The sequence below is a fragment of the Colius striatus genome, chromosome 10 (genome assembly GCF_028858725.1).
Source record: "Colius striatus isolate bColStr4 chromosome 10, bColStr4.1.hap1, whole genome shotgun sequence".
Taxonomy (NCBI): Eukaryota; Metazoa; Chordata; class Aves; order Coliiformes; family Coliidae; genus Colius; species Colius striatus.
In genome coordinates this window covers 26,558,819-26,583,531 of record NC_084768.1, presented here as the reverse complement: position 1 = coordinate 26,583,531, position 24,713 = coordinate 26,558,819, and the positions used below count along the sequence as shown (strand labels likewise).

The following is a 24,713-nucleotide window of genomic DNA, read 5'->3' as shown; positions in this document are numbered from 1 at the left end:
GTTTCCCATATTTTCTGGAATACAAGGGGTATTGACCAAATCCTGGCCATCTCTAACCACAGCTGCATCTACAAGAAATGCACAAGAAATGCCTAGTGTTGACACAGATCCTTTCTTCAGTAAATGTAAAATCAGTATGGAGGATTGTTATCCTCCTCATACAGGCAGTGAAGCTGAAGCACAGAGAAGTGACAGCTCAAGGTCATTGCCAAGTCAGGAGAGTCTGGAAAAGAACCTAGGTTTCTCAATCCCTGTCCATCATTCATTGCCTCACTGAGTATCTGCTCGATATGGATTCCTTGTCAAAGCTAAATATAATTTAACAGTTGGGACAAGTTCTCAATTCATCATATTGTTGCCTACAACAATTTTATTTTAGGGAAAAATAGATTTGCCTAGTTAGATCAGGCTGCTGACACATGATCAAATGCAAGGGAATCCCAGGCCAGCTGCTGTTCCTGTTGCAGACCAAATTCAGAGACAGGAGGGCAAACTAGATATCTAGATGGGCTTCTGTGTAGGAAGAACTATCAATTTTGCCTTCACTGATGCTAGCTGACAGTGTTTTGGACTAAAATGAGCCTTAGTGTGGGATAAATAATTTTCAGCATCCTGAAACTAAACCCTAGACTCTTGAAACCCAAGGAATTTGTCCTGGCATGCTGACAAAATGCTAGAGAGAGCTTTCTCAGTTTATGTTGACCACTTCATCTTGTCACCTAAAATACCTGCAAAAGGGTTCAGACATAACTTGTACAGTAGATCCCAGCCTCAAGTGATCATTTACCCAAAATATGGCAGAGTGCATCAGGCAGGCCAGCTAGTCAGCATCCTGACAGCTTTGTTCAATATGTAAATGCAACAGGCATGGCTCAATCTGATCTTTAAACTCTGTGTCTTCTAATGCTTAAGAAACTCTTATCTTTATGATAATTAAACCAAATATTCAAGGTCTAAAGATATCTCACGTGTTTTAGAGATATATCATACTGCTCAAGCAAGTCAAGGAAGCTTCTGAGTTATTCAGAAGTCACAAGACCTCCAGGGCTCCATGTGGTTCCTTGCAAATTAGAGAACTCATGGGATTTTAATGGATGAGGACTCATTAGAGCACTTTAATTGAAACATATGCATCTCCACTAAAAAAATCAGTGACAAACAAAACTTACAAACTGGAGCAAAATCAGATAGACTTGAGACAAGGCAAAATGAAGAAACTTACAGAATTTCCATTGTGATTGATCCATCATAGTCACGATTAAGGAAGAACACAATGATTTTGATGTCATGTAAAAGAGTGATGAAACTCATTTGCCATGTAAAATAAGACAGACATTAGAATCTCTTTTTGAAGTCATGCTATGTTTTTGCAGGCAACATCTCTTACAGCCGAATGAAAGCAGGATCTGAATGCAGTGCAGAAAGATTCACACATGCTGCAGCTGTGTTACATGTGCTGTTCAACACAATACATGCATTTGTTCCTTTCCTGTGACTTACACAAATACACATATATTTAGTTATGTTAAAGGTAATGTTATTTTTTTGTCTATGTAATAAGCAGACTTATGAAGGAAATAAAAAGACAGGTGCACATAACCTAGTGTGTTTCAAGAAGGAATCTTTACCTGACCTTTAAAGCCCTGATGCCAGCAATAAACTTGGAAAACTTGCATAACATTAAGAACTCCAAGTACTATCGAAGCTGCTCCTTTGTTAAACAGAGTATTAGAATTTTAAACTAGGGACAGAGATTCCTATTCAGGAAAATCATATTTAAAATTAAACATTTTCATATTATCTTGTAAATCAAAGCTTACCTAAGCCAATGACACTTTCAAAAGGATATTATAATGAGCCCCCCCTGCAAAAGCAAAGGCATTTTAACATTAACTTAGAGGCACCAGTCACTTTATTATTTTGGTGTCATGTAAAAAAGTGATGAAACATGTTTATCTCATAACATGAGATCAGACAAAACTAATTAGTTTGACTGTCAGCACACAAATTCCAGACCAGCAGCATTTACATAATTCATAAATCAAATGTGTTCTTAATGTTAAATAATACAGATGGAAACCAATAAAAGCTTTTCATGAAATAGTGAAGCAAACCACCAGTCTTTGGGTTACTTTGTGTATGTGTTTATCACATCACCATTAGATCTGTTAGCAGGTCAATCCTTTATTTTATGTTACAGCATCTCTTTCAAACCTTACTCATAACTATCATTTGAACAAATCAGTTTAGACAATGTAGCATGATATTCTTGATCTGCAATGGGATAACAAACTCCAGGATTATGAACAGGAAAAGTATCAAATAGCATTAACTCTGATTCTGATTCTACCCTGCAATACCACATGTCATGCTGGAATTTAGATATAGATTTAGCCATGGCCCAGGATGTTGTTTGTTTTGGATGTATTAATTTGTTTCACAGTTCTGTTGTTACATTTCTCATGTATTAATACAGTGAAGAATGCTTCATAATATTATACCTCCCCTGCCTTACCCCATTTAGCTGGAGGGCCTTTTGAGACATCATATACTCTCCTCTAATTATTCCATAAGTGTAAAGCTTTGTCTGATTTTCTCTGCCCTGGTAATTTTCTATTGTTGGGAGGAACAAGGAGAAACTTTATACCAATTTTAATCTATTTTCCCTGGTGAAATAAAGTAAGAAATAGGCATAGCATGCACACTATGTCAACTATGCTTTGCCAGTTATTGTTGTCTGTGGAGAAGAGGTTGGCAAACAAAATCTGATGGATATTCCCTCCCTCTTACAGAGAGATCCATACCTCCTTCCAGGAGGGAACTTAGAGAACCCTGACTAGGTCAGTAATTTTCCTAAATGCATACACAGGTCTAAAGCCTACACTGCTAAAGAGGCATGATGAAAGAGGTGTCCAGAGGGACTTTTAGCTGCAGAGCTGAGGATGAACCCAAAGCCCACATCCCGGGAGCAGTGGCAGGAACAGATGTCTGTTTTCAAGTCAAGGTTGGAGTCAATCTGTTCCTGATTTGGAAAACAGGGTTGGGGATACTGGATGGAGAACAGTCCTGTTCCTGAATCCTATTATTAGACAAACAGGCATAGAGGGATTTCAGGTAAAGGAGTATGGTGGGTAGGCTGAAGAAACACGGCAAGATTTCAGACAGGACAATTTTCTTGCAGAATAAGTAACCTGCCCTGTCAGTTAGATGGAATCATTACCCGCTCACACCACTCTGCCTGCTTAGAATGGTATTACTCATTCCTCTTAACAGAAACCTAGTACTGTGGTTTTGGTGACATGTTGAGAATTTATTTTGATCTTTCTTGTGTTCTGAGATGGAAATGTACTGTCTCCTTCCTGACCTACAATTAGAGTCCTTGTTTTTTTAAAAGTGATCAAGAATAAAAGTTTATGTGGATTTATTTGCAAATACCATAAAGAGTCAGGTTTTGTTTGGGTTTGGTTTTTTTTCCCCTAAAAGTCTTAAGCAGTACTAATCAGGAAATTGTCTATTTTTTCTTGCAAAAGACATTATTAGGTCCAAGCTTTTTGACAAGAATAAAATATTGCTTTTTAAACAGGAGTGGATGTTGTTACTTCAAATGTGCTTATATGTATTTCCTGTGCTTAGATATAGTCTGGCAATAACAATACCACAATTACCAGAATGTATAATCTATAATGTAATCCTGTGTAAATCAACACATAGCCAAATGAGTTGCACACATCCTGCAGGATACCACTGCCATTCTAAATTGTTTCCGGTTAACACCGTACATCTGCAGGATGATTTCTGAGCTGTGCTCAGACTGACTGCTAACTTAGGATACTGGAAGTTAATATTTAATGGGATCTAGATATAGATTTATGTATAGACACAGGGTTAAAGTATGTTTTGTTCATGATTGCCTAAGTGGGAAAACAGAAAACCAGACTTAGAGGAAAAGTAGTTTTGGTGTTTTAAAAATACTTACAAGCTTTCCAACAAGAACAAAAAAATCATTGCATATATTGCAAGGACAAATGTTCAGAATCTCAGTTTGGTTTTAAGATTACTGAAACCATGCATACCTGGGTTTTACATCCAGTGGATACTTAAATGTACAACCTCAGAGGCTCTGCCATTTTTAGAAGACAGTATTATTTTCTTTCCTAAGTAAAATATCTGAAACATACACATTTTTGAAAGCAATTTTATCAAGTCAGAGAAAACATCCAAACAAAAACAGAAAGATGTCATTTTAATTGCAACAGACATTGTAGCAACACACTCAGAGCAGCCTTACAGGAATACTCTGACCAAAGGTCACTGTTGTGATTGAGTTAGTCCAAACTAACTGGGCTGACTGACTTAGATTAAATCTAGTTGACCTGATTAGTGACTTTGTGTTACAAGAAGCAACCACAGCCACACGGCCAAGGGTAGCTGAAGAACTGAACACACATGTGCCAAGAGGAACAACCTATCTCCTCTGCACTTCAGCCTTTCTGGGACACCTGAGTCTTCTATGAAACACTGTAGCCATTCAGATCCATACAAAGAACTTTTTCCTGCAAGTTTTATTGTCTTTTCTGTACTGGGTGGTTATTTCATGTAATCATTTTACATTCCCTGTAACTGCCTTTTACTTTCTATACTCTGATCTTGTATAGAAAGTTGCTCAGAGACTTGGTCACCTGTACTAAACAGAGTTTGGGATGGCTGCCTTTTTAACCATGAAAGAAAAAAACACTACTACTAAACTTTACCTGTATATACTAATCCAGCTGCTCTCATACCAGGTCCCTCTGTAAGCACTTCATACTCCTCTGGTATTAACAGTCAACTGCACATTATCATGTCACAGGGTAATGGGGAGTCTGGCTATCCTTGGCTGTAGAAAGAACTCTGAAATAGGTTACAATGTGCCATACCAGACCAGGGTGACTGCATGGAACCTGACTTAGCTGAAGCTGGGGATGAACTATCTATCTGCTTATCTGGATTCAGACTGACTCTTGCAGTACTGCTGAAGTGACATAGACATACATTTTGTGCTCTCCATGAGAAGATACATCTCTGGGACTTGGTGTCTGCACTGGCAACCCTGCTAGAACATACACAACTCTGCTGGTCTTAGTCTCTACAGATCCAGTTTTTCATTCCTCATTACCTACTTAACCCTGAGCTGTCTCTCCACTTTGGTACATGATTTTGAACTGTCACAGGTGTGTGAGTGTTGCTCATGTTGCTCCCACTCAGCAGACAGGCTCAACTCTGCTCACACAAGAGATTAAACAGAAAAGCTTGTAAACCTGTGATGTCATTAGAAATGCAGATGACATTATGTTTACAAAATAATTATTAATTCTTTAACAATACAGATACTTTAGTCAGTCAGAACAGGCAGGCAGAAATATCAAATGATATTTGCCTTATTTATGGCTAACTTTTTAGCTGTGGCACCACCTTGTGGACATCACTACACGGACTGAAGAGTTGACTAGTTGCAATAAACCCAACTAAAACAGAGCAGTCATTTTGGGAAACAACCATACTCACACACGATTTGCTAAAGCAGAGTAAAATATGTACATCAGAAAACTGATATATAAAAATCCACTTATGAAATAACACATGTAATAAATATTGTCATCAGCGTGCTCAGCTGTCTTTGCAGTTTTTACCATCTCTTCTGAGCATCAGCCAAGAAGAGTGGTAGCCTTCCAAACTATTTTTATTTCTTCTGCATTGACTAACTAGCAGCATCTGAACTCCAGGTTTGTTGTTGCTGTGCAAACAGACATGAATTGTGCAAGTGTCCCAAGCAACAAGACTTGCAAAATCAGACCCATAATACTGAGTACATGGAGAAAACCTTAGGTACTATTCCATAAATGTAAACTCAACAGTGAGATTGGTGTCCAACTTAAGCCACAAGACAAATAATCTCTGATAGAGATGAACTGGTAGAACTTTTAAATGCTCACTGAAAAAACAAACCAAACCAAAAATGTAAATTCCATTCTGTTGGCCATTAGATTCCCAGAACAACCTTTCACAGTTGAAATAACAGGGTGTTACATAATCTGCTATATGGGCAAATCAGTAAAGCATAGAGGAGCTAGAATTTCAAACAGAAGATCTCCAAGATGTGTGCAGCACACATCCACTGTGTTCATGCTGATCAGAGCAAGCTTGAGAAGCACAATATTAAACACTGAATTGCATTTTCTATTTCTATCTGTTATTTACATGAGCATAAGGTAAAGGTGGAGAAGACAGAGACCTGGACTGACAATGGACTGTGCTGAACTCTGCCTGATGATCTTACATGCATAAACCCTGTGGGATGAGCAGCTTCTGTGTCTCTGGAACAGCACAGAGGCACAGACCCCTCACTTCATGTCTTTCCTTCAAACACAAACCTCTGCAGTGCAAACACCACAGGCCCCTCCACTAGTACTGACCATACTATCACAATGTCACTCCATAAACTCTCCTTAGCAGTATATGAAGGTTCACCCACTGGAGCATTTCCATTTCTACTTTAACTCTTTGACAAACAAGTAAGTATTAAACAAGACCTGGAAACTCTACAGCCTTCAAGTGAGGAAAAAATCTTTTAAGTACCCTTCTCAGTTGACTTTTTAAAAAATTTGATAGACAATATGTCTTTTTAAATCGTTTATACTGATTTCTTTCTTCTCACCTCTTCTATATTTTTGTGCATTCACAAACTTTTCTCAATTATAGAATCATAGAATGGTAGGGGTTGGAAGGGACCTTTAGAGATCATCTAGTCCAACCCCCCTGCAGAAGCAGGGTCACCTAGATCAGGTCGCACAGGAACATGTCCAGGCGGGTCTTGAAGACCTCCAAGGAAGGAGACTCCACAACCCCTCTGGGCAGCCTGTGCCAGGGCTCCCTCATTTGAACAGAGAAATAGTTTTTCCTTATATTTAAGTGGAACTTTTTGTGTTCCAGCTTCATCCCATCACCCCTTGTCCTGTTGCTAGCTATTACAGAAAAAAGGGATGTCCCAACCTCCTGACACCCACCATTTAGATATTTATAAATGTTAATAAGATCTCCCCTCAGTCTCCTCTTCTCCAGACTAAACAGCCCCAGTTCCCGCAGCCTTTCCTCATATGAAAGATGTTCCATTCACCTGATCATCTTGGTGGCCCTGTGCTGGCCTCTCTCCAGCACTTCCCTGTCCCTCTTGAGCTGAGGAGCCCAGAACTGGACACAGGATTCCAGATGAGGCCTCACCAGGCCAGAGTAGAGAGGGGGAAGAACCTCCCTTGACCTGCTGGCCACACTCTTGTTGATGCATCCCAGGATGTCATTGGCTTTCTTGGCCACGAGGGCATATTGCTGGCTCATATTTAGCTTATTAACAATCAGGACTCCCAGGTATCTCTCTGCAATTAATCATGATAGTGATAGGAATATCCAGTAAATCAAGTTTTTTTGCTAGCACCCACAGAGTCTGCTCCACAGCTTGCCACTGCCCTCATGTTTCTAACAGAAATGGAATGTTACAGCAAACATCAGAGTTCACTAAACCAAACTAAATGAATAAATACAGGTGGTGAACAAACTTTTATGGGGATGCTTGCCCAAGATCTAAGAAGAAGTGGTCTAGCATTTGAGAAAATCAAATCACTGTGGAAGAAACCAAGCACAGAAAATCTCAGACTAGGTAAAATGATAGACTGAGGACTGTTTGCCAGGGAAACAAACTCATCTCCAATAAAGTTTGCAGATCTTACTCAGCAGCTGTGGCTCACTGGGTTTTGGTGACATGACACTCACAAAGATTCCACAATTATGTATACTTACAGCTATTTATCTTTAGTAAAGGAGGTGAATGTTCCTTGCTGCCACCCACTGCTGTGTACTTTCAGAAGGATGAGGAGTACAGCAAAGGCATTGCCATGGCCTCTGAGGACTCTTAGCTAAAAAGAACCCAATTTACAGGTATTGCATTGAGAAAGAAACCTAGATAATAACAAAATGCAAAGTAAAATTTGCTCTTTGTTAAAGAACTTTTTTTTTGTAACAATATTCATTGTTGGAGAAGTTACCACCTGAAAAATGAAGGCTGGAGTGGATTACAGGAGTGGAGTTAAAACAGCTAAAGTAAACCTTGAGGTAGTTCAGTCCAAAACAATGTCACCCTGAAACAGACTATAAGGAAAGATCAGAATATAAATCAATATACATTTTTAGAAAGCCAGTTTATTAAAATGTAATGTAATGCAATTAAATATACTGTTTGGTATAAAGCCTGTATTAGGAAACACTGGAGAGCCATCTTTAGCTAACATGCACATACAGAGATAGCTGGGCCAGAAGAACTTCAGTATTAATGACAGAAAGACTGAACAGAAAACAACAGTGTACTCTTCAAAGGAAACACTTCCATTAATGACAAAAAAATGATATGATGTCACATATTTGCATTCCTGGGCCATCTGAAACAGAATAGTCTGAACACACTGAATGCTGTTATAAATAATGATGTTATCTTCACATTAAGGCTTTTAAGTTTCTTGTTTATTTATCCTTCATTCTAGAACACACACTACTCATGTTGGAACTGGTGCCTTTCCTTTGGGAATAGCAGTATTGCACCTGTTTTATGAAAAGATAAGGAGTAAAATATCTGGTTTTTTCCTTTAATAGCTCATGAAAAACACCAATTTTTACAATAACAGATCTTTTTAGAATTGTCTCTTGGAAATTCAGTTTTAATCTGCTTACTCTTCACATCTCAGATAAAGCAGTTTATCTCGGTAAAATTGTTTTTTCTTTAGTATCTTAATACAGGAAATATTAGTGCCGTTTCACTTTTTGCACTCAGTAATTCCCTAGTATAAGTGCATTGTTTGGAAAAAATACAGAGCTTCTAAACTCTTAGTGATTATTCTTAGAGATTGACTATTGAAATGATGTTCAATTTAACTTAATTACTTGTTTCTGACAAAATAAGGTATTTGCTACCCCTTACTCATACTGAGTGCAGGTTCTCCTTCTCCTTGGGCACCATCAATGCAATTCTATTCCCCACTGCAATCAGTTGCATTTATTAATGGCTCTGGATGTATTTGGATGGAAGTTTTCACCTGGAAAATTGCAGTAGTGGTTACTGGAAACCTGGGCTGAGTGACACAGAAGAGACTATGACAAGTCTATTCTTATATTGAACCCAGTTTTTACAATATCTCATTTCTCATTGTCTTGAACAGGTGAAAATGTTATTTTATGTCCATTACATTCAGTTGATTTGCTTTTAGAAAAGAAGCTAATAAGCTGCATGGTAAAAATAACCTTGTCCTTCCATAAGGGCATTTTCTCCAGAGATGTGGAACTCCCTTGAATGTTTTAATTATCTCTTTCCTGGGAAGTCAGCAAGGTAGCATGGCACTACATTAAAATATTTTCCTTTGGGTTTCTGCAAGAACTGATTTCTTGCTGAATTAGCCTATCAACTGCAAAACCAATTTCCACAGCATCAGTGACCCTATGTCACTTTACACATTACAGAAGCCAGACAGAAGGAGCCTCAGAGGGCTTTAACAGTTTGAAATTATCCACTATAAATCCACTTATTAAATTGATACATGCAGGAGGCAAGCCCCTGAAATTATAGTGCTAATCTGTATGGTTTAAAGTCAGACTTTGGCATTTTCAAATGCACCCACTGACACAGAACTGCAGTGAGTATGAACATAAAATGGGATGGAGCAGGCAGAACAGTGGTCAGGTTGGAGAAAATCCTGGGAAGGACAGGATGAGGGAGAAAGCAGCCAGTACCCCTGGGGTAGGGAGTACATAACCCTTACATTGGGGAACAAAAGGGGTTCCTACCACAGGGAGAGGTGGAGATGGGCACCAAACCCCAGATATGAATGTTTCAGGAGTCTTTCAATAAGAGAAGAATATTGAGGTGACATTCTGAGTGTCTGCAAGATGAGAAGGATGAACTCAGCCTCTTCAAGTCCAAATGCAGAACCTATTTGGTCTACAGAAAAACAAAGCGCACGAGTCTCTAACTATCAAAAGACAAAGTAATAACATTAAGTTATTTAATACTATTTGCAGTGAATGAAGGTTGCATAAGTCTCTCAGCTTATTAGACATTAATTTCCTGTATTCTGAGAAATGGGCAACTTGGAGCTATGCCAGGCTTTGACAGATAGAATAGGCTGTAAATTTATAAAAGGAAAGCAGCAGAAGTAAGAACTGCTGCTAGAGGTGTCATGTTAAAGTAATACTCTCCCCACCAAAAAGCCCATCCCACGCAGAGAATACTGCAGAGATGTGCTATAAAAGCAGTAAGTCAGGGAAAAGCAGTGGCAGAGGATGGGAACTTATGACTAAGTGTATTTGAACTTCATAAGTTATTTATGTCTGAAGACCTAATTTTGTGGTTTCAGGATGAGTTCATCCAAAGCAAAATTCAATGTCTTCTAATAATTATCACAGGTGTTATTTATACACTTATGTCTTGGTCTGCTAGACCCAATGTGACTCCAATATGTTGATAATAAAGAGGTTATCTGGTTATTGCTTCATTTGCTAAGGCGTCCCCTCCAAAAATCAAATACTTCATAATCTATATCAGGGAAATACTAATCATATTATTCTGCCAATGCATGTTTTATGTCAGTATCAGGGATTGTATTTATGCTCGTTACACGCTTTCTGAAAATAACTAGCTCATTTAAAACATTGATTTGAGATGATTATATCCTACCTTAGAAAAGCATCTGTGCACAGATTTCTAAAGGTAACTCTGAAAGCCTCCAACAGTGCAAACCTGACATTCTCTGTAGGAATGATGGCATCTTGGAAAACTGCAGTTCTAAAGAACAGGGATTCTCAATTCCATCACGTTGTTAGCGTTGAGGTCTAAAGATAGCAGACTAATTACCATTATGTTTGACTCACAGATAACCTTTTGTAGCAGTAACATCCAACTCAAACTTCCAGTTTCCAAAAGCGCTCTGTACTGTTTTGAAGCCAATAATCCAGCTCTCCCTCATGTATTCCCCAGAACCTTCCACTTCCTCTGCAGCTGCCACAGTGTAACTGTGGATAATACACTTACATTTTCACAAGACAAATTTGCTGTGGAGAAAGGTCCATAGACCTTCCAGTGGGTCCTCAGGCAGCCTAAAGAAAGGAGATGTTCTGTCAAATGTGTTTGTCTTGGCAAGGAAGAGAACAACCTTGTTCTTGAAAAATCCTTGTCTATAAACAATTTTCATCAGTTCTTCCATCTGCAGTGTATGCCTTTGTTTGGCAAACAATTTTCAGTGTTGTTTGTTACATATGTCAAATTGTTCTGCTCTGGATGAACAATGATGACTTAAAAGACCAAAGTTTCCCGTGGTGGAAAGAGTTTATTCCTCTAGTGGTAGCTTTACTACCTGGGTTGGCCCAGGGTTTCTTTGCATTTCTCATAGTCAGTGACTGCAGAAAACAAAGACAATTAGGCAAAGCACAACTCCTTCCCATTAGTGACACACCAGTACACGAGCCAACACACAGTCTAGCTAACAACCTTTTACCTTCCTTCTGACTCAAAAAGCTTTCTTTGAGCTAGTATGCTCAAAAGAAAACTGTGAGACTGGCAAAATCCCATGATATAATTAGGACAATGCTGGGATTCAGATTCACATGATGAAAAGCAAACACCTTTCATACCACTCTCAGCCCTCACATATGCATGCTGAAGTGAGATTAAAATTCAGATGCTAGGAAGAAGAGTAACTCTTCCCAAAACAACAGTGGATTGGCATAACCTGTATGATTTTTCACAGACTGACTTTCAAAGTGCCTCTCAGGGATGTTGAATATCTTTCTCAGCTTTTTCCAATGCAGACCAGATGTTATATTGTGATAATTTTCTCCTGCGCCCTTTCCATTTTGACTCTCCATCAGCTAGTGATTCAAAGAGACATTACTTGAAAAACAGGAACCATAAAAGGGCCAGGAACTTATAAATTAAAACATAAACATTAATTTGTTTTCCAAGATACAGATGTCTTTTGTCAGTTCAAGCCTTGATCTCTCCACCAGTTAAAGGCAACAGTTGTTCTGTGGAGGCATGCACTGGAAATTAGCCAGCGGGCATTAACTTTTGGTTCTGACCGAACTGGGGAAAATTTGAAACAGAAACACAGAATTAAAAGTAGTGACAGTAATTAATGGCTGATGCTGTTCTAAAATGTTTGTGACATTAACATCAGAAAAAAAGTGTCTTACCATAAGGAACTGTAGAACTGTTGAGCCTTTTGGATAACGCTCAGAGAACTTTCAAGTTGTCTTTGGTGCTGGTGAGGGCCTTTCCTTCTCCTTACCTTGCTCATCTGTTCGTGCACAGGGATCAGGATCTGCTTCTGGGGAAGTGGATCTGTCAATGTTGACTAACACAAGCAGCAGTGGAGTTATGGCAATGTGGCACTAGCACAGCTCCAGAGAAAGGGACTGAGCTGGAGAAGGAAAGGACACAAGGCAGAGACAGTACAGGTGCAGAGTGGTGGAACAGGCTGATATCACAGACATGAAAATGTAAGTAATGAACTGCATACTTCAAACAACTATTCTGGTAAAACACTACAGCAACATCAATATTGTTCTTTAATATTTTCTATAGCACCATCTCTTCTGACAAGTTAATTGCAATGACAAAACACTCGCTGATCAATAAAACAAAAGATTTGGTATGAAGAATTGGCTCTAGTGAGTTTATAAAGAGGTAGAACAAAAGCTTTCCTCCCTTTGATTAAAAAGAAGAATCTGCTCAAAGTATCAGTCACACCTCTCCATTCTCTTTGAAATAGGTTTTACACACCTATACAACTCTTCTGCCAGAGGATTACTGCAAGTTTACACTCAAACTCTGAGTTCACAGTCCTGCTGTATTTTCTGGATAAAATTTAGTAGTAGAAAAGATTCATATTACTCTGCATCTTTTAGGAACCAACCCTCTGTTTATGATACATCACAACTGAATGTTTCTTTGTACATATTAGCAGAGGAATGTCCAACAGTCCAGTGTCCTGATGTCATCAGTTTCCTCCTTTCTCATATCAGCACATACAAGCAACTAGAACTTCAAATACAGTTCAATATAAAAAATATCACTGGATACTTGCCCTTGCCTTGTATTCCTGAGACTTCTGTCTTTACCAAAGATCTTTTCTTAGAGCTTTCTGCTCAGAATAGGTAAGTAATCTGTCTTTTATACTGGAGGCTGTCTCTTTTTGCTGTACTACAATGAATTCACTTGGTGAAGTAAGGAATCTGAGCATTGTTATTCCCTTCCTGGACATAGTTTCTCTGGAATTTATATCCTTCTCAAATTTGTGCTTTCCAATACCCTTTTATTACAAGCTTTATATATTTATTTCCTTTTTTTAGGGTACTGCCTCTTCCCTAGATTTCACACCATACCAAGATCTATCTGTATCCCTCTTATTGAATTGTTCATGCCTCACCATTTAAATGCTGGGAATTCTAAGCAGCTATTCCCACTTCATATGCATTTCCCTTGAGGGGTGAACTGGCTTCTGCTGTTCCCTACATCTTGAGGAAGAAACACCTTCCATAGAAAGGTGTCACAAAGCTCCTCTCATGGCTTCATGTCTAGTTAAGATAGATTTTGATTTTTATTGCACATGGTGGTTCCAGCAGAATCTGCTCTCAAGTAAAAGTTTTGGTTCTGTATATTGCTAAAGTCTTAATATTCCCTTCCTTGAGGAGCAAGACTGAAGTAAAAAAAATGAGAAAATACATTTTAGTCAAAGGTTTTGCCTGTCTCAGACAATTGCTCAAAGATGCCTTTCACTAAAAATGTAGAATTCTACTTCAAAAGAGGCTTTGGATCGCTATGAAAAATAAAAGGAAACAGTCAGGAACTCCTCAGCATCCATAGGCATTGCTTTGCATTTTTCAGTAATATGCTGGTAACTATAAAGTTTTATCTATCAATCTCTGAAGAATGGTGATGTTTTTAAATGTGTTTGTGTTATGAATGAGATGTATAAAATTCCCATGCTACTGAAGGATAAACATGGAAGTCTTCAGATTCAATACAAAGTAAAGAGATATTTTCAACTAAGCTCTAAAGTGGCACCTGTACAATCTCTTTTACAGGTAATTTTAGGTATTAAAATATATTGTACCCAATATGTCTTTCAAGTGAACATTTCATCCAGACTCTTCTTGATAAGAACTAGGAAATTCCTCATGACATCCAGATCATGAGCTTTTGTCTCCTTTTTAATCAATGTTTAGTTAGTCAGACATCCACCTGTAAGAATAGCAACCTTCGTTCTTTCAACAAAGGGGCTGGTAAGGTACCTTATTCACATGCCATATTACTTTTTACTCTTGTCATCCCTTCCAAGAAAGACATTCCAACCAAACTTTCCCTGGGTACACTACCTTCATGGAAAAAAAAGCCCAGAACACTTACATTTTGAGTTAGAGATGTGGGATGTCTTTTGAAGAGTAGATTGGCTCCTGCTTAAAATTCACACGGATTTTACTTGCAAATGCAGTGAAAAGTGGCTCTTTTCTACTATCAGCACTCAAAACTCCTACTAAGATAATTGCAAAACCTTAAAATAAAGATCATATTCTCACATTCATTATGTTTGCTTCTCAAGAGGTTATGTTGCTCAGGACATTACTATTTTCACATGGAGCATTAACTGTCAAATGCCAACCTAAGAAGCAAAAAATGGAGATGTTTTACCATAGAGGCACTTCTGCCAAACTTTCCCTAGATGTCACTACCATTTCTGGCTACTTCACTCTAGCTTTTGTAATTAAATGGAAAACAGCAGAACAGAGTTTCCTAATTTCTTCATCCAGAAGAAACAGAGAACTATCACACAGTAACCCAATTTTTTCAGAGTGACAAAAATACCTTCTAATTATATGTATATATTATTCTATATAATGGAAGATATATAATTTATTCTACTAACTTCACATTGAAATTTGAAAACACTTTTCTCATAGGTTTGTCCTCGTGGTCTTTTCACCTTCCTACTAGTCTTCCTATCAAGTATGATGGCTCATTGAATCTGGAGGTTTTTACCCTTTTCCGTTACTTTGTGCTGAAACCAAGTATTTCCTTAGGGATATTCCCCAAATTTCCAGATTCAATTTTCATTCATACTTCACTATTTCTTCTGTCTTAACAATTTTGTTTTCAAAGACTGTCCTTCTGCCTTTTTATGATTTACCACTGAAATGCTGATTTATACTACACAAATTCTACAGGAAGCTGTTCTGGGAATTGAAGGCAGGATTCAGGCTTGTTAGTGTTTTAGCTGATTCAGATTAAAACAGAGCTCTGGGGATGATATTCTTGTTCCATCCCTGTTTGCCACCTCTCTGTAGCTCACTGTTTCTTACCTGTAGAAATAGCCTTCAAAACACAAATGCCGGTTTCTACACATGAATGAAGTTTCCATATTGTCCAGTAATATTAAGACTCTCCACTTCATTGCAAAGACTATCAAAATATCTTCATATTTTCTAAGTATTTCAAATCTCACTTGAGCTGAAGTAGTCATTGATTGGTTGTCCACAAGATGGGGCTTCTACAACGGAGATCTTTGTATCCAAAGTTAAGATTCTGATGCAAAGAATGGCATCACAGCTGCAGGAACACTTTTAGTCCACACTTTCAAATTCTGGCACAGGAACAGTCCTCAAAAAAGTAATCTCCCTCTCCATTTCTCACATAAAAACAATAATCTCTCAGGAAATCAAGGGAGCAGCAAGTGATTGTATATTGTCCTTAACCCTTGCATGGTGTGGGTGTACAGCTTACGAGTCAGAGGCAATACACACCCTTACATGCATCCTGTGTCTCACAGATATTTTGTGATCATCTGCTTCTATCCAAGCTTTTGTGGAAAAAGAGCACAGTCCAAACACCAAACGAAGTGTATGCTTTTTAAGACATTACCTAAGTTGATATCTAACCTAATGTATTAATTTCTAAAGTAATCTGCAAGTCCACTGCTAAGATGTCCCTGCTAAGACACCTCCAAAAAATGTTAAGAGAAAGTAGCTCCACAGAGCTTGTAAATTCCATAAACTTAACTGAAAGAGGGAAATGCTTGCTGTCACAAAAACTAACTGTAGGCATGTGCTTCAAATAAATTGAAAGAAAAAGAATTTATTCTTAGATACAAAAAAATCTGAAACATTTTAAACCAAATAGGAACAGACTCACACTACCTTTGGCTGCCTTGTTTCAGTGTGTGGGAAGTGTTTGTTTAAACAGTATGTGATCTGTTCTGCTAAAAAAAAAAAAAGGCCTCCCTCCTCTTTTGTCATATAAATAAACTTAATCAACCAAGGTTTTCAAGGCTTGTAGGAATCTCCATACAATGAGGACATATTAACTGGGACTGTATAACTATCTTCTGGTATCCTTTTTTGTAGCACTAGAAACACCTTTCTTTATGATCATTCCTGTTTTCTGCATGATGTAGCTGTTGTCTAGACTCTTTTGCAGGAAGCACAGTATTCCATCAGACACCAGCAGTGTTCGGACACGTATAGGTAAATAGTGGTACAAAGTTTCTGCATGCTCTCCCTCCGAGAGGAGGGTGTACACACATGGACTGTTCAAAAAGTAAAACCGAACCTTAAGGAGGGGAAACACTTCTGGTCAGACTGTGAATTTCCCAAAGACTAACTCCTCCCCAGTGCCAGAGGCAGTCATTCACAATCACCTAATATGTTTTGTACAAAATCTTCAGTGATACCTCATGTTCCTTTCGTTCAGTCTCCAGCACCTTGTCTCCTGTAATTCAGGTAGCTAAGCTGTTACAGACCAGAGCTTCAAAAGGAATTGCAAAATAGTATCCTTCAAAATAATCACCTGGAGATGAATAAAATAAGAGAATCTGAGTAGGTAGGAATTACATGGAGAAGAATAAGGAGTGACACTGAGCTACAAACTGAAGTCAATGATGTATTATGAAAGACATGGCACTAAGTTTGATAAATGGCATTTTTGCACATCATAAATAATATTCTCTTTCCACAACACTGAGGTTTTAACTGCAGTGCCCTGCCATGCTTACCAAAAAAGTGGAACAAAGAGTATGGGGCACAGTGAAACATGGGAGGTTTACAAATCACGATCCATAAGGAAAGACTGAAAGAAAGCAGCATAACTGCCTTCAGACATCTAAAATCAATGCAGGTAGGACACATAATTAAGAGTCTGACTTGTGGCAATCTTAGATATTAGGAAAAATGTTGAGATTGCAAAGGATTAGAACACAGTACCTACAGATGTCATTCAGTATCCAGAAACAGTTTCAACAGTTTTTTGTCAAGGAATGACAAAGACATAGGTGATGTGGGCCTGGGCCAGAGTTGTATGTCAGATTGTCACATTCCATAGCTTCTTAGGAATCTTTCCTTGTGTCATTTTATCACTTAGGTCTTGCAGAAGACCTATGCCTACCCTCAGGAAGAAAAGACTTTTAGGCTACAGGAACAATAGTGGAAATCAGAAAACTAGGACAACTTAGGAGAAGGTACACAAGAGGTATTTTAAGTTGTGTGCAGAAAGCCTCTTCAACCTGGACAAATAATAAATGCCCTAAATCTGTTTTAAAGAGCAATAAGCATATTGGATACTTACCTTACTGTTGGGAGTTAACCAAAGGCTTTGTGAGGAACAAAAAGTCTCCGGGATAAAAGTCAAATTTGGACGAAACAATATCATGTTCAACTTCAGACCCCTCAGCAACTGAGGTAATTTTGGCTTCTGGATCTGATCCTCCAAGTACCTATCTTTTCCCCACACCTTGGGCAGAATGTTCCTGAACCCACAGTGACGGTACCTGATGACTAAGAAACTGGCCACTGGTGAACTCTGGATAGAGCTTGCTCCTTGCAAACAAAGCAAAAAGTGAAGAAAGACCAACAGTTCAATTAACATTTTAAATTAAATTTATTAAAATTAAATGAAAATGTAAAATAGTTCAACTATAGGTTTCTGTGTATGGAATATCCACTACTTATTGAATGCCAGCCCAGTACTCCCAAAGCCTGTCTGGGTGACACGGCAGCAAGTCATATTCTCACTCAAACACAACAGTTATCGTGCAGCACTTAGGATTCCTTAATATTCTGTTGTTGGGAACTTCGATACCTATTCCACTTACCAATTTTTTATCTACTGCCATGTTTTCTTGCTGGCATTTTCTAAGGATATAAGGAAAAGTGAGAATTAAAACAACACAGCAGTAATGAATATGTTGTCAATCATCCAAGAGAAATGAAACAATATAATTTTGGGGTGAACTGTATATAATCTACTGCAACTAATACTATTCCTGACACATTCAGCCTAAGCTGCCTCTCAAAGTCTTCAGTAAGTCAGATTCCCAGGCAATCTTTTCTAGTGTTAAACTACTTTTGCAGTTGGAAATAATTTGCTAATGTCCACCTTAAATCTCCAAGTCCATCACCTCTTGTCCTAGACCACTGGACATAGAGAAGAACATATTCCTTCTCTCTGAAGAGGAACTTTTTACATTTTTGAAGATCATTACCACTTTTCCCAACATTTTCCTTTTCTTTAGACTAAACAACCCCAGTTCTTTCAGTCTTTCATCTTAGATCATGTTTTCTAGGTCTCTGATCATTCTTGAAGCTGAGACAGTGGTAATGTGTGGTACACTGAGAAAAAGGAACAGACTCCTACACAAAATTCAACACGAGGCTGGGTGACAGAGGGTTTGTTTGAAGAGGTTACTTTTGTATGATGACTGTCTGCTTTGTTGTTTGGTTCTTTTAGACACCAAAATACATATCCTTTTTCTTCGTGACATACAGTTCAAGTGCCCCAGTGCATGGAGTAGACAGGCATTATACTCCTTGGTGATAAAACATTTTTGATCTTGAAGGCAACTTATTTATGCCAATAATGGAAAACATATCCTTCCCAAGATGGTATCTTTGGGATGAATTGATATAAGTATTTCTGATACCAAGATAATTTAAGCAGAAGTTTTAGTAATTTTTAGAAACATGAACAAAATGCTGTATCACAGAGTGCATTTCAGGGAAATATATTAGTTCCATAATTGCTTTCTAGTGCTGCATCCACTCCCTCTTAGAAAACAAGATGCAATTGTAATATACACTGAGAAATGGCTATTCCATAGCTAAAATCAACAACACTAAAAACAATCACGTGCATTTTGGAAGATGCCACGTCCTTTACAACAAGATAAATTAACTCAGTCATTCCCATAATCAGATTCACATATATAATAGAAGAATGTAATTTACTTCCATTCTCCAGAGGCAGACAAGGTCTTTCTTTTTCTAGAAAAAGCTTTTAAAATTATAATGTGTCTTATTCACCAACATTACCTGAACAAACAGTGCTATCTCTGAACCTATGGGTACCATGGCATGGAAAGAGTCCACCTGGGCTTCTGTATATGAATTGGGAAAACAATCTTACCAAGGAGAAAGATAAGACACAAAAAGAGAAGATAAGTGCTGGGAAAATAAGCCTCCTGGAAGAAAATGGAGTGGAAAGTTTTCCATGCTGAGGACAGAAAAGGTCTCTCAGAAACTTTTGTCGAGCATGACACACATTAAACACCCTCGAAATGGTGCCCAACAATAACATGACCACTGATCATTTAAAATTAAGTTGCTAAGGGGTCTTTTATCTATACATTAGACAACGTAAAATGTCAGTCTTTTAGATTTTTAACTCAAAAAGAAAGTTTTTTTCACCACTGGCTAGCTCATCTGAGCCTTGAGACTACAGCATTATGCAACTTGTCTCCCCTCGTACCAAAACCCTCCAAAATAGAACAGAAATATTCTATTGTTTGCATCTTTTAAAGATATTTTCCATGAATTTCCATTTTGGTTATGAAAATACATTTCACTGAGAAGATGCTAGCAGCCAAAAAGGGATTAGAACAGACCTGTGTATGACATTGTTGTGCTGAGATTTACCAGAACACTAATCCTGTACACTGGCAAATTTTAGACTACCCCACGTTCATTCTGACAATAGGTTATGGCCAATTGTTTAAATGTTTATGGGTAAGAAAAAGTTTCATTGACTTAGGCTGACAGTTCTGTGTTGATACTAGTCACATACAAGCTTTTGTATTTGCATTCATCTTTTCTACCAGTAATATTGATGCAGCCCTAAGTCAGTACATGGCCCTTTCTTCCATCTATAGGGTCATTTTAAGGCTCTAGAAAAACTAGTCTGATAATTACTTGTTCCTCAAACTAAGCAGGGGAAGTAAAAAACAGAGAGAACTGAAACAATTGGTTAAACTGTCCTATGGTTCTTCTGGAACAGAGAAACTGTACTTGTAAATCACATCATCTCAGAAAAAAAAAATAAAGAGAACATACAAAACCTACTTGTGAGCCTCCAAATCTGTATGGAACAGGGATCTCTTACTTACAGTATGAATACTTTGTAAACAGGGGTCTGTTTTGTTCTGATCTATATTCTATTTGCTCCACAGTCACATCTACAATTCTGCATGTGCAAGGATCAGCTCTCTGTCTACTTCCACAAAAGAAGATTCTTCTAAGCAGCTCTTGTTCTTAGAAATACTATTGATAGGAAGCAGGTACAGTGAAATCTGACAGGTCTGTTCAGTTTTCTGCAACTTAATACTAAAAAATACTGAAAACAGCTCATGTGTTCTCTGGACAAAAGACTCCCCTCAGATGGTTACTGAGCAATACGAACAACCAATCTCTACCTTGAAAAGCTCTTCAGCTGATTTCTTGTGCCCAACTGCAGAAATTGCATCAGCAAAAGGAATAGCCTCACAGCCACACTCCAGCATATGCAGGGATATTAAAAGAAAATATTTGTGATCACAAGAATTTTTCCATTCCCCACCTCCTGGACCACTGTACAAGTTTTGAGCTGGTGGTGCAAAGCCATTATTGACCACCTACCTGACATAACGGGAGTGAGTGGCTCAGAAAAACAAACAGCTTAACCTATCCTTACTCTGAAGAAGCCAGTAACTACTAGTAATAGTTCTTCCTCATTCAGGTGTGCAGAGCCTGCCATGTTGCAATGCTAAATGCAAACTTCTGCTTCCTCTTTGGTCTCTCTGAGTCCATCACGAAAAGAATATATTTCTCTGGCATTTGACAAGTCTGCATCTTCTGAATGGAGCCCAGATTTGGAGCATCCTCTATCTACTATTGGGAAAGTTTTCACTAACCTTAGCAGTTATTCCTTTTGGAGACAGGCCTCAAGGTAAAAAAATGCCGCATCTATACTGTGGGACTCCACAGTATGTCCAGGATGAGGTTAGAGATCCATGATTGCATTCTTATTTCCAAAGAAAGGAAATCTTGGCATGCCAGTCAGTGGGGAGACACCACAGGTCCTGCACAGTGTACAGGATGAGGGCTGCAAGGCAAACTGCAGCACAGAGCAACACTGATGGCACAGGCTAAAGCTTCACTGAGAGAGTAAACCATGGAACGACAGCTGCATAAGTCTTAATAGTTGCTAGTAATCTTGTTCTTGACATTGCCACTGTGCAATTCAAAATATCAGTTAACTGAGCTGGGGCCTCACCACAAGTTTCTTGGAGCAGACAGCTCTGACATTGCTTTAACCTTGAAATCATGCTTGGGTGAGGCAATGGTTCTCTGGATCCTCTCCAACAACTGCTTGCCTAATTCTCCTATTAAACGAAGTCAGCTTACTCATAAGATAAACACCCAAATGACCAAGTCATGTACAAGTCATTATTATTTACAGTACTCCATTGCAAAGCCTCTCCATCATGAGCAACGCTCACAATTCGTGAAGCATTAATATTCTCAGTTTCTTAAGCCTAGAACTGTGTTTGAACCCCATCAATACCAGAAATAACTCTTCTATTGCTACAGATTTTACACTGGGGCTCTTCAGGTTATCCATTGACAAGCAGCAAAACAAAACTCCTCAACAGCAATGAAATGAAATGAAATCTTCAAGGAAGAACTCATATGGATAATCAGCAAAAAGTCTGTTCCCAGGCTGAGGTGTCCACCACAAGACCTCTTAAATGCTTAAGTAAAGGTTGTACAGTCAAATACATCAGTATGGACAACAAGTCTGTAGATACTTAGACCCAAGGTGGAAGTTCTAGTGCAAACCAGGACTGACAGGGATCAGCAGAGATGTGTGGAAAACACTGGCAATGATGCATTGCATATAGACCATGCTTTCTAGCTGTTCTCCCCCGCACTGAATCTGCTTCACTTTAAAAGAATAATAAAAAACGTTGTATTTTTAAATATAGTCCATGGTCTGAACCTGAAAGCCAAGGAGGGATCTTGAGGAACTGTCCTGTCAAGTCAGTGTTCACTTCTGTGTGGGTCTGCACGAGCACACCAATGCAGGGAAAGGGAGGCATTCACTCTTCCAATTTGCATTTACATATATATATACACTTATCTATACTCACACCCAAGTATGAATAAAGGACCTAAATACACAGTTTATCATAGTATCTGCTTATTACATAAAAAGCCTAAATGGTTTCCTTCAGAAACATGAGATTGATCCAAGTGTTGCTTTTCTGTTTGCTGCATATTCGGGGTTTAAGGCCCTGCCCCTACAACTACCAGCTGTGCCCCTCGAGTAACGTCAGCCGTAAGGGCCACAGGAACCGCTGATCCTCCCTGAGAAACCACCCACGCTGGAGAGGGGTCTTTGGCCTCACAGCAAACACGTCCAGGCGGAGCGGCGTTCCCGCAGCAGGCGCAGAGGCCGGAGCCCCACGGCCGCCGGAGCGGCCTGCCCGCCCCCGCCGCGCCGCCATGCCCGGAAAGCAAACAAAAACAAAGCGCTCCGGAGGCGGAGCAAAACGGCACCCACCATTTTGGGGGCCGGGGGGAGCCCACGGTCCCAGAAGCAGCTGCAGACGGACGGTTCCCCGTCACCTCCCCCCTTCCCGCTTTGCCTCGTCCCCCCGGGGGCGGGCAAGGGCTCACTCCCCGCCGCGGGGCCGGGGCCGGCCGAGCGGGACCTCGCTGCCGATAACCTGTCCTGGCGGGGAGGAGTGAGAGGAGGAGTCAGGGCGCCTTGTGCGACAAAGCCCAGTGCGCAGGGAGCTGGTGACCAGGAAGCAGAACAGCGCCGGGCTGCCGCGGGGCGGGCGCACCCCACCGGAGCCCCCTTGCCCCCCACGCCGCCCCTCCGGGGGGTGGGAGGCCGGTCCTGCCGTCCCCCCGGCGCGGGGGTCGGCGCGGCTGCGGAACGAAGCGGGAGGCGGCCGGGCAGCCGCTAAGCCGCTTAGGGCCGGGGCTGGCATGAGCCTCCCCGGCGGGGCGGCTGCGGGCTGCGCGCTGCAGCGGGGAGGCTGAGGGCGCGGAACCGCCGCCGGCGGGGGCTGGCGGCCCGTCCCTGAGGAGGAGGCGGCGGAGGGGGAGCCCGGCTCCCCGCGGGGAAGATGGGGAATTGCCTCAAGTCCCCCACCTCCGATGACATCTCGCTGCTCCACGAGTCCCAGTCGGACAGAGCCAGCTACGGGGACGGAGCTGAGCCGGATCAGGAGCCGCCGCCGCCATATCAGGTAGGGGAGGGGGTGGGGAGGCAACACGGCGGCGAGCGGAGGCCGGAGGGAGCAGGGCGAGTCGCGGGAGGCGGCGGGACGCCGGGGCAGGGGGTGAGGAGGGGAGTGCGGGGCTGCCGCCAGGCCGCTCGTCCTGAGGGCCGGGCAGGGGGCCGCCGCAGACGCCCGCACCCGCCGCCGCTCCTGGTCTGGGCGGCCGCCCGAACCTCTCCCTTTCCGCTCACGCGTACCGGGGAGTGGGGAAGCCGCTTTGTCTCTTCCAGTCTCACAGCGCGGGCTTCTGGGCAGACAGGAGGCGAGGTTCCGGCGGGGAGTGTCGGGCGGGCCGGTCGCGGCGGCGGGGGGCGGCCGCGGGGTCCCGGAGGAGGATGAGGGCAGGCGCCGTCCGGCCGCTGCCGCGTCCTTTGTTGCCGTCCCGCGGTGACATCACCGTCTGGCGTTGCGCTGCTCGGGTGACGCTCCGGGACGGGGACCGCGGGCGCGTGCACTGCGCGGGCTTTGTCCGGGCGCGTTCGCAAGCGCCCGCGCTCCGCTCCCTTATTTTTAGCAGCATCTGATCCCCTGGAGATAACTCCCCCAGCGCAGCGGATCCTATTTCCCTTGATTGTGTGGGGCACCGGCGGGGAAGTGTTTCCCATTGTCCAATTTATCTTTTTTTTTAATGTCTCTGAGAGAAATCTGTTAATTTTCGTCGTCATCTTGATGACGTATCAGAGGGGAGGAAAAATAAAAAAAGGCCGGGTATTTTATCGCTTTCGTCAGAGCAGAGGATAACGCTGATGTAGGGTGGTGATGGCGTTAATGTGAAAGCCCCGCTCTTGGCTGCGGAAAGAGGAAGCTGAACTTGGGGTTGCACTTGTCTGCTCCCTGTGATCTCCATCCCCATATATAGCAATGTATATTGCCTTAAACAAGCCACTTACAGTAAACGGTTGTACAGTGCTAAAAAATGAAGGAAAACCACCCCAAGTAGTATAGCTGCACATTTTATTCCAGTTTTAAAAGCATTTTCCTATCCGAGAGAGTAGGATATATTCCAGAGAAGTCCACAGAAGTGACAGCTGAGACACAAATTCTGGAGGG

The 24,713-nt window shown here is 40.7% G+C and overlaps 1 protein-coding gene and 1 long non-coding RNA gene across 2 annotated transcripts in view; one reads left to right on the top strand and one right to left on the bottom strand.

Annotated features, from left to right (window-relative positions):
• Positions 1-8,229: 8,229 nt before the first annotated feature.
• Positions 8,230-14,622, bottom strand: LOC133626275 (uncharacterized). The gene is made up of 4 exons (XR_009819379.1): positions 14,480-14,622; positions 12,265-12,491; positions 10,751-11,169; positions 8,230-10,015 (listed from the first exon to the last, which is right to left on the bottom strand). It is a non-coding gene; the product is annotated as an uncharacterized LOC133626275 (long non-coding RNA).
• Positions 14,623-22,965: 8,343 nt separating this feature from the next.
• RNF11 (ring finger protein 11) overlaps positions 22,966-24,713 on the top strand; it is a 31,379-nt gene continuing 29,631 nt past the window's right edge. Inside the window, exon 1 of the mRNA XM_062003965.1 lies at positions 22,966-23,630. Within this exon, the coding sequence (XP_061859949.1) occupies positions 23,508-23,630 (123 nt within the window). The 5' untranslated portion in view covers positions 22,966-23,507. The remainder of the gene's footprint in view (positions 23,631-24,713) is intronic.